Source organism: Musa acuminata, chromosome BXJ1-8, assembly GCF_036884655.1.
Source record: "Musa acuminata AAA Group cultivar baxijiao chromosome BXJ1-8, Cavendish_Baxijiao_AAA, whole genome shotgun sequence".
Lineage (NCBI taxonomy): Eukaryota > Viridiplantae > Streptophyta > Magnoliopsida > Zingiberales > Musaceae > Musa > Musa acuminata.
The window spans coordinates 46,698,797-46,718,718 of record NC_088334.1 but is presented as its reverse complement, the minus strand read 5'-3'; the positions used below and the strand labels follow the sequence as shown (position 1 = coordinate 46,718,718).

Here is a 19,922-nt window from a genome sequence, read left to right as displayed (position 1 = left end):
GTCACTCTGATGGGACGACGCATGCATGCTGGCACCAATTGGATGCTGGAAAGCTGTCACTGCTTTTGATCTCTCTCGTCTACAGTCTGGTCTCCCCTATCTCCATGCTTTCGGCTTCGTGAGCTGTTCACGTCCTCATCTTTCATGTAGCTCTCTTCCGTAGGATGTCACATCGTGCAGCATACGAAGGATTTGGGACATCTTTCATCCGATGACGTTGCCCAATTAGTATTCCGTCTTCCATCAGCCACCGACGTTGCCTATCGGAAGCGATATCGCTCGTGGGGCCCCGCGCTTCAGACCTTCATCGCACCCTCGATGTCACCCACCCCGCCCTTCATCGCTCCATCTTTCTCATCGTCGCGGTCGAACAACTCCCTCCGCACCGGGATCTTCCTCGCGATCAAAGAGCTCCCTCCGCGAGGAAGGCAATGACGCCGAGGGTGCGATCGGGGTCGGAAGGGCGGGGGCCCCATGAGCGGCACCTTCTGCAGCGGCGACGAGGAGGTAGAGCTCCTTGCCGCCAACGAGAAGGGGTGGGGCAACAAGGGCGAAGGCGGAGTGGGCGGTGCCGTTCGCGGTGGGAGCAGGGAACGAAGGTACCAGGCGGCACCACTCACGATGGGGGAAGGCGACATGCGACGCCAGTGATCGGTGGAAGGCAGAGGGGCATTTTTATGGTAGTAAATGTTAGGAAAGAATAGAAGATGAGAAGAATTATTAAAAAAATTTTATTGAATATGCTTTATTGAATAAGCTTAAATGTATTAACATATCTTTCTCCTATTTATACAAATTAGGAGGGAAGATTTTCCTACGTAGAATAGAGAATTTCCTTTAATAGAATAGTGAAATTTTCTTGAAATCTTATCTGCTATTATGCCCTCATAAGATGGTGCTCTTATCAAGGATATCAATCTTGGATTGATGCAAAGCAAACAATTTATGAGCTGAGGAGGGTTCGCTGCTGTTGCTGTTGCTGCGACTGCGACAACGATGGTGGTGGCTACAGCAGAGGAGGAAGTTGCAGCTGAGGAGTAGTAATGCTACAGCAGAGGAGATAGTTGTAACGATGCTACAATAGAAGAGAAAGCTGTAGTAGAGGAGAAGGCTACATCGATTTGGTGGAGAAACCTATAGCGATTTACTCTTAACAGGAGCTGAGGATTGAGAAGAAGGCCGTATGAAGGAGAAGAAGGAAGGAGCGGGCAGTGGTTAGAGAGGGATCCACTGCCGAGGGCATGGAAAAGAGTTCCCTCCTTTTTTGTAGAGGCAAGGGATATGGTGAATGACAAGTTTCGATAGCCGCGGAGCCTTGCTTGTCTCATCTGCTCTGGTACCATATTGAAAAGAATAGAAGATAAGAAGAATTATTGAAGAAGCTTTATTAAAGAAGCTTGCATTAACATATCGTTCTCCTATTTATACAAATTAGGAGGGAGGATTTCCCTCAATAGAATATAAAAATTTCCTCAAATAGTTAGAGAAATTTTATCTGTTATCAGTAAAATCAATTAGGGGACGTCATTGGATAAAAGCCCAATGCTGGTATATAACATAATTATATGCTTACAAAGATAACAAGAACCAAACTTACTATTTAGTTAGATAGGAGGAGCATGAAATTATTATCATCATCCCCATAAATGGGCTTATTAACTCATATGTTTATGCTGTTTTATGATCCCAGATGGGAGCAATTACATCTATTAATGGTCTGTCCTGAATCTATCACTTATTCACAACACTCATACAGAGATGATCATGATAGAATCATCACTTTTTTCTCCTGTACATGATGACCTCTATATTTTCATCAAAATTATCCATGTAGTAGCAGACTTTGATCATTTGTGAGATAAGAGAGCTTTGGGCTGTTTCGGATCTCATTAGCTCCTCATCTTCTCAGCTCTGTTAATCTGATTCAAATGCAAGTAGTCAATAAGCAATCATAATTCATATGGTTTCTCCAATCAACTGGCAAAAATAAAACAGCAAAATTGTTGATGATATTAACAATGATCTCAACTTAGAAAAAAGCACAAAATTCAAGATTGCCTTGATCTCCTTGGAAATGAACAAATTTTTGATTTACCAAAGATTTTCTTAGCAGATCTCCGATTTCAAAGACCTTTTAACTTGTCCAAATGTTTATGGCATAAAATTGGATGATCATCTTTTGTTCAATGTGCTAGATGTTTTTGTTGATTCTACTGGTTTTCAATATGCTTTTTCCTTTTATTTGTTGGTCTAGGGACAGAATATGTGTATAGCTTTGTCATTTTTGGTGGTACTCACTTCATAAATTTTCTAGACCTTGTATGATCGTCTGTTCGTCGTCCCATTGTACATCATTCACCATGGGATCAGGTTCCCTTCCGATCAATTGAAGTGGAACATCCAGCTCTGGTGGAGTCTGTGGAAAGGGAAGCACATCAATTGGATACTAGTTTATATGATTGCTTACTGAAGTCCAATAATAATAGTGAAACAAAGTACCATGCAGCGGATAAGTGGCCAATTAATCTCCCGGAAGAAGGGGTGTTGTTTGATCTCATTGGCTCCAGTTTTTGATCCCAAACGATTAGCAGGGTCTCTGTTGAGTAATCCATGGATTAACTGCCTGGCTGCAAGACTAACCTGTCAAACACAAACAATCACCAAATAAGAAATTGTCTTTCCATAAGTTCCATGTTGAGATTGGAAGTGCTGAATTTTCAGCAAGAGAACAAAGAAAACAATACTCCCAAACTAAAGACCCTGGATCTATAGAAAACCACATCTTCTAACATGCTTGCTTTGTATGTTTCTATAATACAATCTAGAATAAATAGCTGTAACAGAACTATCTAATTTGCATTCTATCATTCTGTGTAATGTGCACTCTGTGCTCATAGGGTCAGTTGCCACTAATTAAGAGGGTTGCTAATGAAATTTTTGTGTGTGTGTAAGCTCTTTATTATCTCTTCTAGTGTAGCAGGGCCAATTTTATCAAAAACACAGAAAAAACAGTCTGTATTTGTTATAGGAGTCAAAGTGAAGAGATATTGGTAAATTTTGTTATTCTTGGAAGCCATTGGATCTAAAGTAGCTGTAGTAGGTGGACAATGCAAAGAACACCACATTGCACTTCAGAGGGTCAACATTTTTTTTGTAAAGAAAAATAAGGCACAAAAAAGGCTCATAGCAAAGGCTGTTTTTTGTTTTTCTTAACCCATGTTCAAAAGGCATTGTACTATACTCAGAAAAAATCAATCCATGTTCTCGAAGATATCTGTCGAAGGACATCTGAAAGCTTATCAAAATATGTGATGTGAACAATATTACCTAAATAAGGTTAACTTTTAAGTCCTAAATTATGAATTTCTAGAGCATTTAAGATTTTCAGTCATTGAACATAGGGTATTATTAAGTCATAACAACATACTGAATAATGAATCCTATTGACAGGACAGAAATTTGTAGTGGGAATAATGAATAGAAGTGTGAAGCTGCTATCAAAACCCCATTTTGATCTTCACAGGGCAGCCATTTCTATTTCTTTGTGCTCTATTAGCTGCTAAAGAAATTTGAAGCTTATGACTGGCGCCATTGGCATCAACATAGAAAGGGAAGATCGGCTGCCATTATAGTTTTTGAACTGAAAACCTTTGATTGTATTAGACAGAAATCTTTGTTTCAGTGGGAGAAGCTTTATTTGCAGCTTTTTTGTATTCAGGTATGGTGACAGAATAACCTCATAGTGCCATAAGCAAGAGTCTTGGATATATTGAAGCGAAGGTACTAAATATGATGCAGGTGTATATTACATTTATATGCCATAAACAGTAGGACCTGATTGTGGGGTAAAATTTCTTACTGGAATGCTACTAGGAAATGTGAGGTCCTTATGCAGAATATTTGCAAAGGTCTTCTGCCGATTTTTCCCCCTGAAAGGTGTACGGCCATACAGCATCTCATATAACAAGATTCCTGCATTTTAATTACAAGAAGTCAACAAAAGGCAAAAAAGAGAACTCACAGAATAATATTTTGATTGAAATAAGGACTGTTCCTTGGATTACTACAAGGCAGATTCTTAGTCAATGATCTGGAATTCATGCTGGCATGATTGTCTTATCCAGGTGACTTTTGCTGACATGATTATTCAGTGATCTATATAATTGTTCGTGTGATTATGATTGCAAAATGGCTTTTTCCACCTATTGTTGACCAGGAAACAGAAGCTACTTGGAATAAAAAAAGAAGATTCAGATTGCAAATATTGAAAACAGAGAGACCTGGATATCTAACATTAGTTAGTTAAAGGTTTTGCTGTGAAAGATGCTTGAGAAAATTTCTCCAGTTAAATGGTGCAGGACCATATGGTGCACCATGGAAAAAGAAATCCAAAGTTTGCCTTTGTTCTTAGCTTTGCTGTTAATGGCATGCTGATGACACACGATAAATTGATGATAAAGGGTGTTGCATAGAATCCCAGTTTTGTATGTTGCAGCAGCAGTATTGTGACTAACAGATCTCATGCTCCTGTGAGTAAGAATATGTAGGAACAGAAACTGATAAAGTTCAGCAAGATTAACAGAAGTACATGATTGTATAACAAGAGGCTCTTTCATTCTCTACATGTCATTAAGGCAAGGCTTTAATCAACAATTTTAGTTCTCTGTTGCTGGCTGCCACAGTTTGTAATCTGACTAGGAAGAAACAATCACATCTATAAAGATAAAAAAGATGAAAACCTAACCAGACTATTATCAAGAAAATTGTTAATGCGGTTATGTCAAAATTTTCTATGAATTTTATAGTTAAGGATAATGCAGCCAGTTTGCCTTAAGAAAAAGGATACCGGATCTGCTAGAATATTGGGACTTTCCATCTCATTTTGGAGATGACTTGAGTCTGGTGTTAGTCAGAATATCCCTGGTTATGGAATAAGAAAGATGATGCCAAGGTTAATGATTCAGCAGATATAGGCACTGAGTTGCTGGATTTTTCTGATTGTTTTAGCTGTTACAAAATCAAGTGAACAAATATGAAGTATCTGTAATTTGTGTCACTGTAGAAGTTGTTGGTGATGTTTCTACAGAGATGTGGATTTGGTGTGAGGGTATGATTTGTTGCAATATGAAGTTATTGTACTATTCAGTCTACTTATTTCTAATGAAAAGTATTTTTACAAGCTATTAGGTGTAGAAAGGTTAAGTTGGCCTAACATTCTACCTATTGTCCTTCAACATTTACAATTCGAATATATGTTGCTTTTAATATTGACAATCATTCTAGCATGGTTTTTTTGTCTGAAAAAAACTTTATAGTACCTTCTATTTGCCACTAACGAACTTAGATTGACATAATTAGGTCATTAGATTGTGAAAATAGAAAGATTTGATAAAAAAATACATGCTTAAGCAAAGAAACACAAATTAGCAATTATGCCTTGTGTGCATGTGCTTACCAAGAGCCCACCAATCAATGGCACTGCTATGCCCTGCTCCTGTAATAATCTCCTGAAAGAAAGAGATTTTAGGAGATATAAGACAATCACAAAAGAAGCAAGCAAGTACTTGAAACTAATTATACTTAATAGTAATATTTCAAAGATATAATGAAAGTAATCATAAAAAGTATCTGCGACTCGTGAAGAGATTTTGGTGATAAAAGACACAACATAGATCAGATTCAGACAGAATTACACTGAAAATCAAAACAACAACGTGGCGGATTGCTTTTTGATATACCAACAGCTTACAAGAAAAATTTTCCTTACTATTCTTGCAGTATAACAAGTTCTGTTTGGAAGTCGGATTTCTGTATTATCCACCAGAATGCGTATTTAAATTTATGAATTATGTCATGGTTTTAGTCAAAGAGACATGCAGATAATGTGCCAATATGGTACATGCCAACTAGCAGGCCACTGGTGCATTTATTATATATGCCAGCTAAACTGCATAGAAATAATCAGCATCTGCAACCCATGATATCAGCAGTATCTTAATGTTTGTCCTATGTTTTCCGCTCATATTTTCACAAGTTGAAATTCCTCTTCAAACTATAATTCACATATACATGTTCATCAAAGACAATGAAACCCGATCTATCTGGATATTAGTTTAGGAACCAGTAGAACTAATGCTCAAACAATATTATAAAATCCTATGCTTTCTGCTCATATTTCCACAAATCGAAATTCCTCTTCAAAGTCAAACTATAATTCTCATATACGTTTTCATCAAAGACATCAAAACCTGATCTATCTGGATATTAGTTTAGGAACCAGTAGAACTAATGCTCAAACAATCTTATGAAAATGGAAGAAAGTAGAAACAATGAATAACAATCTGAATCTTGTTGATGAAATGAATAAAATTGAGGTCTCCAGAAATAATTTAGAACTCTAGTAACATGGACTATAAATAGTAAATCTTTGTTGTGTGAAGCATGTAATGTTGAGTAGGTTAAGGTTGAGCAAATTTGGGTATATCTATTCACTTCAAATGCGCACGAAGAGGGCTAAAATTTGTCCACAAATCTTCCAAGATTATGAAAATCTTCCAATATTTTCCATATTTAAAAATGTTCAAATCTAAAAGCCTCTCACCATGTCTGTCTATTGTTTCATTCTAAAATGAACAGTCTATAGGTCGTTTATAGTAAAAGTTCACTTTTGTGAAACTTATATGCGATCATTTTGACAGTTTAACCATGATTTTATATCCTTGCATATGAGGCTTGTATGATCATATCTGATCGCAATTCAAGATGACTTATAACATATCTGTAAAAATTGCTACATATGTATGACAATTGCAACTGATGACCAGCTCAAGGACATCCTTTTGGTGTGGATGCTGCAAAGGTTTTAGGACAACCGAATAATGCAGTAATATTGTTGACTTGATGGAAAATGAAACCAGCGAAGACATTTCAGCAATGAAATATGCATCAGGATAACAAAATATGCAGCAGTTGTGGCAATTTAATATAATTCATCATGAGTATATGTGTGCCAAAAGAAAAAGCATGGTAAGCCATTAAATGGATTGGATTCAGTATAAAATAGAGGAAATCTGAAACTAAGAACAGAGGTTAGAGGATATAAAACAGAGAGCAAATAAGTGAGAAAGAAAGAAAGACATAAAAGCAAAGTCAACTATAAGCATGATGCTAGAAGGGTATTTCTTAATTTAAGTTGTGTCATTGTAAAAAGTTAAAAACAACTAAAGTATCACAAGCAGGAGAGAAGACCATACTGGAGCTATATACTCTTCTGTTCCAACAAATGAATTTGATTGAGTACTAGGTTCTGCTACAAAGGTTGGACGAAGATGATCTCTCGATTTTCTTCTTTTTGAGGGTAATGATTGTTTTACCACCTGCATCAGGCAATATAAAAAAGATTTCTCAGAATAGAAAAACTTATGAAAATACTCCAATCAATGAGAGAATTAAAGACCAAAATAATCTAAATATACATATTTCAGTTGACAAAGTATTCACAAGTCGGCAAAATATCTTTTATCCTGATAGAATTAATGTCACTTGTGAACTTTTCAATATCTGTTGTTCGTGTCTTCTTAGTGTTGCTTAGATAATTTATTATCCAGATACATTGCAGTTAAAGAACATTGAGATATGCTTAGTTGTAATCCTTAGATATCTGATTCTAGTCCATCTTGAGAGAAACAGAGAAAATTAAATAGGATATAACAATTAAAGTTTATTGTAAACTCCAACAACAAGTAGTTAAGTCACCCAATTATTTTGGATTGGCTACATGAATCTTTTCATGTCATTGAGCTTTATAAAAGGTGGCCTTTCTAATTAATTCAAGAACATTCAAATCTCCTCTTTTGTATCTATGCAAGTCTTCTTATTTGTCCATCTATCTGTCATGGCACCACATTGCTAATCAAAACGCCTCATCTGACCATATCATCTTAAGGTTTCCTTTAAACATATTCACATCATCTTAAACATTCCTCTCATAATTTATTTTTCATTGGACTTACACTTAATTGTTTACAAATAGATAAATATATTTTCTATATTTTTTTTAACTTCATGTAGTGACCAGTACATGAAGAATTTCAGCTACACATATTTTTGTATATATTGCATAAACTGACCAACACTTAGATATGCAAAGTTATAAACTATAGTTGGATTTATAACTGACCAATTATATTTATTTCAAATGTCAGTTTGTCCTTGACTTTTGGGAGATTGCGAAGAACCACCTCAAAGTTAACTTCTACAACTTTAACAATTGACACTAAGGTACTTGGCTTCAAAAACCCTCTACCTCTGAATCAGTACAACTCTCCCACCTTCGTAGCATAATTGATATTTCCTTGTGACATGTTTGATTAAACTGAAACAGTGTCTGCTTTCGCATCCTTCAGGTTACAACCTCTTCCCTTATGAGAAAGGTGGTTATATCCATCAATGATCTTCATCAGTTTGGCAAGGAATCTGAGAGGATAAGTAATTCCAAAACTGTTAAAAACAACACTATCCCATCTGAGTTTAACGACATTTTTAGAATGTGATGGTGCCTGGATTCATCCTAAAGGATCAACAAGTAAAATATATGCTGGTTTGTTCTCCCTATTTTGTCCTGCTCAAGCTGAATAAATTGTCATTCTAAAGGGACTCTAAGCCAATTCTCTAGGTTTTCGGTAAATTATATTCCTTTTGGACTCCTTAAGATGCAGCAATTTTGTCACTAATATAAACAAGGTACCTTGGTACATCATTTCCTTGTTTCGTAACATTTAGAACTTGATCATGGAGGTCAATAATGTCTGTTTTAGACATATTCCTACAACTATTAATAATGAGGCCCACCATCTTGCCTCTAGGGAACTCTACCGAATGGGAAATCATCTTGGGAGATAATTTGGACCATACTGACATCTTATAGATACTGCCTATCATTTTGACTAATTATTAATCTTATTTTTTTTAAAAATTACTGTCTTATGAAAATTTTCTCTTAATCTAAGGGATATCCTGTGATGACACAAAACCATTGATCTCCCTCTCCACTTCATCCAACTTTAGAATATGAATAATATATTCATCAATTTCTTCATCTTGTTAAATAATAAATCGGGATATATCTATAACAAGTTTTCAAAATCTCCATCCTATCTCAAGTTTATTTACTAGTCAAACCAATATGATATTGGTATAAATCCATGTATTCGAACTCAAACCATTCGATACTATTTGGACCAAAGAGAAAGAGGGAGAGAAGATGGTTGGAGGAAGAGAAGAGGAGTAGGATAAGGCATAATTGTAGGTGGAGAAGATGATGACCGTGATGAGGATGAGAAGGTAGTAGTAGTGGTGGCATATCATAGATGTTTGCCCAATATGAAAAGAAAAAGAGGAAGGTAGTAGTATCGACAGATCCATTTAAAAGGATTGTTGAATAATAGTTTCAATCCGATGATGAGACACCATCTCCCTCATAATCCATATATGTGAGGTCTGTGGAAATAATAGCAACAACAATAGTTGTACAGTGATTGATGGTGATGATGGCGATAGTCGATTATTCCAGCTACTTAGCCGTAGGATAGGGCATGGATGAAGGAAAAGCACCTTATGTATGCCACCCAGATCATGGAGCTCGAGTGTCTACACATTATTTATGGCCAGAAGGATAAAGGTAAGGGAAAGATAATCAATGACTATGAATAGATTAGTCAGACCTATATGATATGGACACTCATAGGAGTTCATTGTATTCGTAGCCTTCACATCACAAAGATTCTTATAGCCAACAATTATATGATGATAGTTAGTCTTTTTTTTTTTAGTTCGATCATTCCTACATTACAAAGCAATAGGTCAGTGATGATAGTTGAAGTTCTAGTGCACTCCAACCTCCATAGCCCTATGTACTATAGTCATACTTACCTCAGTGGGCTCTTTAGTCATGTGTAATTAATGATGATGAGACAATGATCGTTTCCACATTGATGGATCAATAACACATGGGTTACCAGTACAATGTCATTTGAGCAGTTCCAATATTGGATTCAACAAACCAGCCATATTGACATGAAACTTTATAGGATTAAGGACCTTGTTCCATGATTTCAGTCATCCACTTTAGTGGTAGAAGAAAGTATATATAATATTATCTTAATTAATTATTTTATTTAAATTTTAAAGTTTTTGAATCTAATCTAACATATAACTCTTTTTCCTATAAGTGACTAAAGATAAACAAAAGCACATTCCTTCGGAGGATTGTGTGACAAAGTTGTTCCTCGACATATCTGAAAAGACAAAGATAATTGTTCATCTATATAACCTTGAATTTCTATTCTCTTATGGCTTAGATACATTTTATTCTTATATTAATATAATTTATATATATATAAAATTAGGACAAAAATCCATGAAATAGGGTTTTTTAATTTCTAGCTATCTTTTTGGCCCTTTTTTGGAACTCCAACACTAACCGACACATACCGATTTGCCTAGTGACCGATATAACCAATTGACATGAGACATCATTCCTTGGTTTTGGCATTTAGTCTTCATATATTACCTTTAATGCCAGTATTTAATTTAAATCATGGTCAATCCTTTTCAAATACTAAAATAGCCAAAAACCATAATAAAAATATGGTGGCATTTTTCATCAATAGGATACAAGAATTTTGTTGGCTTGTTTTGACCAAGAACTACTGTGGCCTATAATTTTCCTTTAAAAATTCTATATTGAAAACCAAATTATAGAATTCTTTCTATTCAACACATTTAATCCAACCAAAAACACTACTAGCTAGAAATGGATGTGTGACTCCTTAATGGTCCCACTTTGGAAGATGAGGAAGATTTTGCTAGTATATATGACTTTGATGGTCAGTTACTAATAATACTTTTGGGCCCTGTAGCTAGGCCCCAACACAATCATTGTTAGATTAGTAGATCAGTGGTGTAATAACCAAGTAATATAGCATATATATGGATCATAAATGTCCTTGGTATTCATCTGATCCTGCACTGATACTATGTAGGAATGACAATGTCAGTAAACATAGATTGGTACCTAAATCCATGATATGGCATGCACAATCTATGATTTAATGTATTGATCCTGAGTATCACGCAGCTATCTATGACTTAATATATTTACTAATTACTACTAATTTGAGTGGGCTTAAACAATTTGTGCCACATAATGCTACTACATATAAATTACTAGGTTAGTCTATAATTCATGAAGGATCTCAATGCTAAATGTATTATACATCTCGCATTCTCTATCAATCATTTATGTCTCTCAGTTTATTGAACTTGTTTCAGATATACCTCTTTTTATTTGTTATAAATTTAAAGGTTATTTTAATTAATTTCCTTTGTTCTTGATAGAGTCACTATACAACTAATTTGTAGTATTTAAAGTTTAAACTACTGAACTACAAAAGAAAAGTACAAATCAAAAGTATCAGTTTAGATTGTAGAGCGAGCAGAGCAAGGTTACATTTCTTAGTGACAGTAAATGACACTTCCAGAGAAAGGAGATAGAGTATGTATATAAAAGCCAACCATGTTAAGAAATGGAATCAGAGAGCATACTTGTGGTTTACAGTTTGTCAAGAATGATAAATCAAAGTCTGTCAACACGACATGCCCATCCTTCTGGAGTAGGATGTTTTCAGGCTTTAGATCACGATATATAATACCTATGTGAAAATGACAGAAATAGTTGTTAGACATGATTTTACATTTTAGTTGTGAATTGAGCACTTCAAATGCAAACAATTGGCAATGCAAAGAATGAAGAGAGAATATCCTACATGATAAACCATGTAGCAATCAATTTTTTATTTGAACATAAATGTGTAGAGCCAATAGTAATTTTAGCACTGTCAACAGCATTTTGTAATGACATTTTCAATATTAAAGTGAATTTTTGCCTCAAAATGAATCTTACTAATGATTCTTGTTGTTGAATTTGTAATGTGAATATCAACATGAGCCTTGATACAACAATTGGGTTGCTCCTTTGCAGCCTAGATGATTAAGGTTTGAGTCATGGAAACGGTCTCTATACTTGGGTAAAACTGCATATGTCAACCCTCCAAATATGTCTGAACTCTCTGTACCCAGACCCTACATTAGTGGAAACCTCCTACACAAGAGTCACCATCTTTACTAAATTCTTGGCTATGGAAATCCAAATCAACAAAGGCTCATATCAATGTGCCTGTATCATTTGGACAATGGACCAGAATGTGAGCAACCCAATTTCAAGTTATACCACTTATTTAGCACCACATCACTCGGTCTTGGTTGAAACTAGTTGAAGTCCTAGTTGTTCAATTTCAATTGAAAGTATCAAGTGGCCAAACCCAAGCCCTAATCTCCACATTCTTTGTTTTGTGACACCCCCCTCTCCCATCTCCTCCAATAACCTGTTCTAACTGCCACCTCTGACCAAATCCGGTGGCGCCTCTTGCTTTGGCAAGCCCTCCACCTCACAGGCTGACAATTGTAAGGTCTTGACCATGAGACAAAACTGGGACCCCATTATCCTCTTTTGATTTTTTATCATTGAGCCATCACTAACTGATATATCAAATTATTTGCATATCATATTGGATGGTTTTGGTAACAGAACATACATCATTGACTACAACATCAATTAGAGTAGAAAAAAGAGGAAGTGAAGGAGCAACTTTTCCTCCTATTAAGAAAGATATATACATTTTTAAAGAAATATGAGATTATACAAAAAAGAAAAAAAATGACAATATGCATACTATTGGTGAATTTCTTATCAATAATTGCAACTGATAAGATCTTCTAGAAGAAAATTTAACAATTAGAAATCTCTTGAAATGTTGATACTGGAGTTAAATGAACATTGTTGTGGAACTGCACACATGATTTAGTTGACTGATTTACCTTGGCAGTGAAGATATTCTAGACCAACCACAACTTCAGCTGCATAGAACCTGAAAATTATTTGAATATCAAAAAAAGAGATAATAAGAAACAAGATAACTTCAACTATATACAAGAACTATTTTGCATGATATTAAATCACAAACATCAGTCATTCAAGAAATATTTCCAGAAAACCTGCAAACCTGATTAAATATATTTAAGAATTATCATAGCATTTCTTTGATTAAATGGCTCCAATATTCACTATAATACACCAATTAATAAGTGCTAGTAACCTTGTTCTGGATACACCATGAGAAGCTGATTGAGACGGTCTTGTTTTAATTTCATGGAGAACTTTATTTTTCTATTGCTAAGTTCTTGATTATAGTACTGGATATAGGTTGTAGTTGTTGCTATTAAGTATTAAGCAAAAATTTGGATTCATAAAATTAAAATAATTATATTCATTCATCACAAGTTCTTGCTACTATCTTACTAACATGTTGTTATGACTAATTTTCTCATGGTGAATAGGTTAAATTATTACTTAATTACTTGTTATTATTTGTCATAATATAAAACTGCATACCTTAACACACTAAATGGATGCCAAAATTTTGCCATATATATATATATATCATATATAACATTCTGTGCCCAAAATCTTTATTGTTGTACCCACATTGCATCTTCTTATTTTAACATGTTTTGACATCCATACATACATACATACATGCATATAAATATATATATATATATATATATATATATATATATATATATATATATATATATATATATATATATATATATATATATATATATATATATATATATATATATATTTAGTATCAATCTTTCATATGTTATGATTGGTTCATAGAGCAAAGCATAGTTTTGGGGAGGGAAAATCTACAGGGTAGCATAATAATCAAGTCTCCAATATTTAAAAGCTCTGAAAAGAACCATACTTTGCACATGGAAAAACTATTTTGACTAGTCAAATCCATAATTCCTAGGTCACAATGGAATAAGTACTCTTACGAGTGCCTATATGGATGAATACACTCATCAACATATGCATGTGCATGTCAATGTACAGGTTTTTCTCCTACTGACAGAAGAAAAACAGCTATTTTAACTGGTTAAGACATGGTTATGTAAACATTTCTTATACTTTTTAGTTGTACCTCGCAGCTTCCTCTTTGAAAATCTTCATAGGTTGCTTGTCAATCAATGCAAATAGTTCTCCTCCAGGACAAAAGTCTGTAATTAGGCAGACGTGTGTTGTGGTCTAAGGAATATAAGAGAAATCAGTAACTTAGATTTGATTGACAAAGGCCATTTAGCAATAAGAAAACTAGTGAACTTAGATACACCAATATGAATACCATAGTGCATCAAAGTACTCTCAAAGATAAATCAGTGGTTGGATCAAACACAACTAGAGGAACCAGAAAGTGTGAACCAAGATTGTAGTTATGACAGTAGATAAAATGAACACAAGTGAAAGATGAAGACAAGTCAATAAATATCTACGTATAGATGTTCAAATGTTGTATGTGACTTTCTTTTATATCCATATTAGGATTCTATCATGAATTACAGCTTTGTCATGGAATTGTCTAAAGATAAGATTTCAAGTAGCAAAGAATGCATTTTCACACATGCATCATAATTCATATATTGGGATTAATTAGATGAAGTTCATGGCTTCATGCAACAACATCACATTCCTAGAGAATCTAGCAAGTGAAATTACAGTTTTGAGACTTTTGCATAAAGGCAGATAGAACGTTAGAACTATTAATATTTACTGACTAGCATACAGAATCCTAGTGCCTTGCATAATCTTGCTTGAATCATTCACTTTAGTTTCTTTTCGTATAAGAGTTGACACTCTTTTACATGGATCACTTTTGAAAAAACAAAAATGGAGAATTTGAGGATAATTTGTCAGGATTCTGAACACCAATCAAATCAAATTAATATCAAATGACATGTTGGAGATGTAATATAAAGTTGACTTTATCCAGTCAACTTTAACAAACAAGCGATTACTAAATTGGATGCTCTTACTACATTGAATTTATTTTGTTGTACATAAATGAATGAAGATTTAAGTTGTTGGGTCAGAAGAATAATATTAGTGATGTGTAATTATTGGTGTGACATCTCGATAGTTATCACATCAAGCTTTCATGAGATGACAAACAACATCGTAAACCAGGAAATTTCATGCTGTTCCCCATGAAGGATGTAAATTATTTGACAGGGTAGATAAAAGAACCCAAAAGTCGACATTTGGAACTAAGGTAAACAAGAACTTTGAAGTATATGACTTGATTGGTATATCATTTATAGCTTGGTTTTGAGCATTCTAAATTTAGGCCACAGAGGATAATGTCTATTCAGGTTAATGAACTAGTATGTAACTTGGGTTGAATTAGAAAGAGAGTGCAAATACAGAATAAGGGTCATAGAGCAACACAATTTCAAGTTATACCACTTATTTAGAATGAACCTCTTTGGAATTAAGGATCAAGGCTGCATAAATACAGCCCTCTACAATGCTGGAACATGTTTTTGGTACATTTGTTAATTATGTGCAATTGTTTATTTATATCGACTTTTAAGGGAAACAAAAGAACAACTTCTACAGAAACTTTAATCTTGAGAATTAGGTCCATTGGTTAAAAGAGATAATAGGAAAAAATTAGCAAGTCCAACTCATTCTGCTCCTTATAAGGTGATCTAGAACAATATCCTCCAATATAAACATGTTAAATGAATGCTAAAGGAGACTACAGATGATTTAGATAAAGAATTGAGACCCAGAAATCAGAACAAAGTGGTAGTTATTTGAAAATTGTCTTTTACGATAAAAGTTGACAAAGGATTCATATTTTAAGGTCTAAATCTAAAGCATGATCAACTTGATCAGCATCTCTTGATGTATCTAAGAAGGTATTAAATGTTGGTACCTCCAGAATCTTATTGAACTGATACATATTACCCACTAGTCACTAGTCAGTATGGTTTAATACGTCTTTGTAGAAATACTAAATGATACTTGGAATTGCCTAATACATTGATATTAATCAGTATAATTGATTCATTGGTTTACAGATACATGATGATGCTGTGTCCGATGAGGAAGCTCAGTAAGCATGATGGATATTGAGACAACTTCCAGTACTATATTAGGCATGGAAAGAAGAATTGTGAATCCCTTTGGGTTGGAGATTAATCAAATGAACATATTTTTCATTTTAATCAACTCAAAAACCAATTTTAGCACTTTAGAGGGTGATTTTATAAATATTATAAGTTGCCACATGGCAAAATCTTCTATATTTCTACTTTACTATTCTAAATTGCATGACAAGAAGAAAAAGAAAGACAATGAGAAAAAGTTGAAAAAAATTAAAACTTGGGTTTGATTGAAGATTACAAACAAGACAGGAGTTTTCTTGAAATTTTGTCAACAAGGAGGGTTATTTGTCAAAGCAAATATGAAAATATAGAAAGAACAAACAATTTTCATAGATACATGGTGGTATATACTATATAGAAAGGGGTGAAAGGGACTGTAATTGTGATCATCAACACATTAATGAATGATTTTTTTCCCCACAATACTAGTAAATTGAAGGAGACTACAATGTTTCCTCAAAGTGAGTATGGAAGGATTGGAGTGAGTCTATAACATTCATCCAATTTCTATCTTCTTGTCCTGTCTCTCTTCAACCTATCCTTCCTCTTAGATCATACCATTATATCAGTCCTAAAGCCCCCAAACCCCTGTTATCGTATATCATTTTTCACCATACACAATCCACAAAAAACCCAAACTGTTGAGAACCTAATGCTGATGGAGCTGCCAATCATTGGAAACAAGTGCTTCAATTGATGCATTTTCTCCTTTCAAAATTACATGTTTGAACCTGCAGTAATTGAATTTTCTTTGTTGAAATAGTTCTAATGTAAACTGAGTGCATTTTATATATTCTCATATCTGCCTTGTCCTTTTTCTTCTTGTTTCACTAATTTTATTCTCAGTCCCTTAAGCCCTTAGCAACCTTTAGGATGTCCTATATTAAAGAAACTTCTAAGTTCTAATGTAAAGAATAGGATTTGAGACCCAATTAAATTGCAGTGAGGGTTTGGAATTTGCATGGCTTGATAAAAGCATGCAAAAGCTTCATATTATACTGTTTGAACCACCACATGATAAAAAATGTTATACAAGGTTGTGTGAAGAGTGAAGACTATGCAGCTTTGCTTCACTTATCACTGCAAATGTAACACTGATGGCTTTGCTCCACTGATATATAATAAGGTCAAGGCTATGCAGCTATGCACCATGGCTTCCTCATTTAGATATGTAAACCCAATGATTTTTGAAGTATTTCATAGTGCATGGAATATTAATAAATTAATTTACTACGAAAACAAATAAAATGGTGGTTTTGATTTTTGAGCAAACCTGAAAGGAAGTGTAAAGTGTTGGAAGAAATGGATGGTCCAATAGTGAATAGATCTCCCTCTCTACGCATGCTCGATGAACCTGTTAAATCCACAAAGAGTCAGTCTAATTCACGAGTAATTGTATATTCCTACACTAATTTTAGTAGTTTATCACCTTTTGTATATCAGTTTTTTACAGTGAATTAAGCATAAAAAAACTAGACTTCTGCATATCTTAAGAGTGTCAATAGATTATAAAATTTTGTCGCTTTAAGGTATACATGGAACTGGAAGTATTCAGTCATCTTACAGAGATGGACAATGGAAAATGTTTTCTAGCCTTTGAACTATGTACATAGTTCTTATAGATGGTCTAACAAATATACTTAAGAAAATGATACTTGACGTTTGATCAGCTAATCCCACATCTCAGTGGAAAATAGCAACCCCTTGTCAAATGAGTTAGCAAAATATATGCTTTACAAGTCTAAATATACTCGGATGATATATCTAGTGATATCTTCAAGCTTAGGAATCCATCTTATACTGGTTACTCTTTACATAATAATGAAATCAGGAAAAAATAAAAAATTATTGCATATGGAACTTGAGGATTTGTTGGTATATAGTCCATGTTCGCGGTTGAAAACTTGCTTAGGATGTTTTTAGTTATGTAGTTCACTTGTAATTCGGATTAGGATTAAGAGATAATCCTATATCCTGGTTAGGGGCCAATTGGGCCCAAAATTAGACTTGGTTTGGGCTAAATTTAAAGTCAAACCAGTGAACCAAAGGGTCTGGTGGTGGCACCGCCAGATTGGGTGGTTGCACCGCCCAGCACCCGAGAGCTGGGCGGTGGCACCGCCTGGGCTGAGCGGTGGCACCACTTGGCTGGGCGGTGGCATCGCCAGTCCACTGTCAGTGTCAGACACTGCTTGTTTCTATAGAAAATGCATAGCTATCTATAGTTTTACACTATCAACAAGCACAGCAGTGTTAGCTGTTAAGTACATTTTGACTTCTCAAGTAAAAGAAAAGAAAAACAATTTTGATATTGAGGGAGAAGTTTTTTGTCTTGGAATGTTCTTGGGATATTTATGGACTTTGTTGTGTGCAATCTACAACTGTGGATACAAAATAAAAAGTATTGTTGGAGCTAAGACTCCACATAAGAATATTGTTAGATGCAGAATTTATTCTCATGAAAGAAGTATGGAATTCATTATTTAAAAAATACCATCATAGAGAAATATTCATTAAGATTTGATTAGAGAAAACCTTGTTGCGATTCAACATTACTGATTTGTCCATAGCCTTCATGGCAAATAATTCACCAGTACCCTGCAGTTCCACCAAATGTACACTGAAACAAAGGCCAATAGTTAGATTTCAATGGACAATAAAGTTTATAAAATTTAAAGAGAAAAGTTGTGACAAAAGAGAAATGTGTGCTATGTGATTACAATATGCCTCATATCACATTACCACAATTTTATATACAAGTTTTTATTGCACCTAAAATTGTAAGAAATTTTAGAACCATTACTTCTGTTTTGATATTTTGAGTTCATTATCCAGTTCATAAATTCCTTTTAGAAGTTATCCTAAGCTTACAACTTACAAATTCATTAGTGACAATAACATAAGCAGTTTTGGTGGAATACTCAAGAATGAGAAGACTCCATAACAGGCCATGACCAACAATTTGGGATTGGTTGCATGGATTTTTTCTCTCGAATGAACTTGATGAAGGGGCATAATCCAATTTTAGATTACTGCTAATTAGCTATGCTTTAGAGTCTTATTATTATGTTTGTCTTATTTTTGCAGTCACTTTATTGCTCTCATTAAGAGTCTTCTAGTAAGTAGTGTGTTGACTACTTGGGAGCATGTTTTTTTTTGGTTGGGATGTGTTTGTCATTATTGTAGAAGCTCAAGGGTCTCCTTTGAGAAACATATACTTCCCATTAAATGAAAAAGAAGGCAGTCTTTTGGTTTTGCTTCTCTAAAAATATCTACAGATAATTCTCAGCAGGTTATGCTTGGATTGAATCTTCCTATCAAGCTATTGGCTTGGTCGCGTTGAGTGGCATCCGTGATTAGCAACATCGAGTGGCATTCATCGCCTTCGGTTGAAGAAAAGACTTGTAGAAGCACTAGTATTAGCATTGCCCAACTTCTCCAAGACTTTTCAAGTGGAGTGTGATGCTTCTGGCATTGGAATAGGGGCTGTTCTAATACAAGAAGGCAGAGCAATTGCTTATTTCAGTGAGGAACTAAGTGATGCTAAGTTGAAATATTCAACATACGACAAGAGTTGTATATGGTACTTCAAGCCTTGCAACATTGGGAAGATTATATTATCAAAGTGGAATTTGTGCTTTATTCAAACCACCATGTTTTTAGGTTCCTTAAACCATCATGAGTTGCTTACTTGAAAAAACTCAGCTTTGTTCTAAAACACAAGGCTGGTTCATCTAACAAGGTAGCTGATGCCTTGAGCAGGAAGTACAGCTTGCTGATTACTCTTT

General features: G+C 34.5%; 1 protein-coding gene across 1 annotated transcript in view; it reads right to left on the bottom strand.

The window, feature by feature from the left end:
• Positions 1-1,578: 1,578 nt before the first annotated feature.
• LOC135588271 (phototropin-2-like) overlaps positions 1,579-19,922 on the bottom strand; it is a 43,352-nt gene continuing 25,008 nt past the window's right edge. The window contains exons 14-24 of the mRNA XM_065080327.1: positions 18,670-18,754; positions 17,411-17,491; positions 14,112-14,215; positions 12,937-12,986; positions 11,605-11,711; positions 7,254-7,376; positions 5,456-5,507; positions 3,860-3,972; positions 2,500-2,640; positions 2,299-2,416; positions 1,579-1,919 (exon numbers count right to left, since the gene is read on the bottom strand). Of these exons, the coding sequence (XP_064936399.1) occupies positions 2,300-2,416; positions 2,500-2,640; positions 3,860-3,972; positions 5,456-5,507; positions 7,254-7,376; positions 11,605-11,711; positions 12,937-12,986; positions 14,112-14,215; positions 17,411-17,491; positions 18,670-18,754 (973 nt within the window). The 3' untranslated portion in view covers positions 1,579-1,919; position 2,299. The remainder of the gene's footprint in view (positions 1,920-2,298; positions 2,417-2,499; positions 2,641-3,859; positions 3,973-5,455; positions 5,508-7,253; positions 7,377-11,604; positions 11,712-12,936; positions 12,987-14,111; positions 14,216-17,410; positions 17,492-18,669; positions 18,755-19,922) is intronic.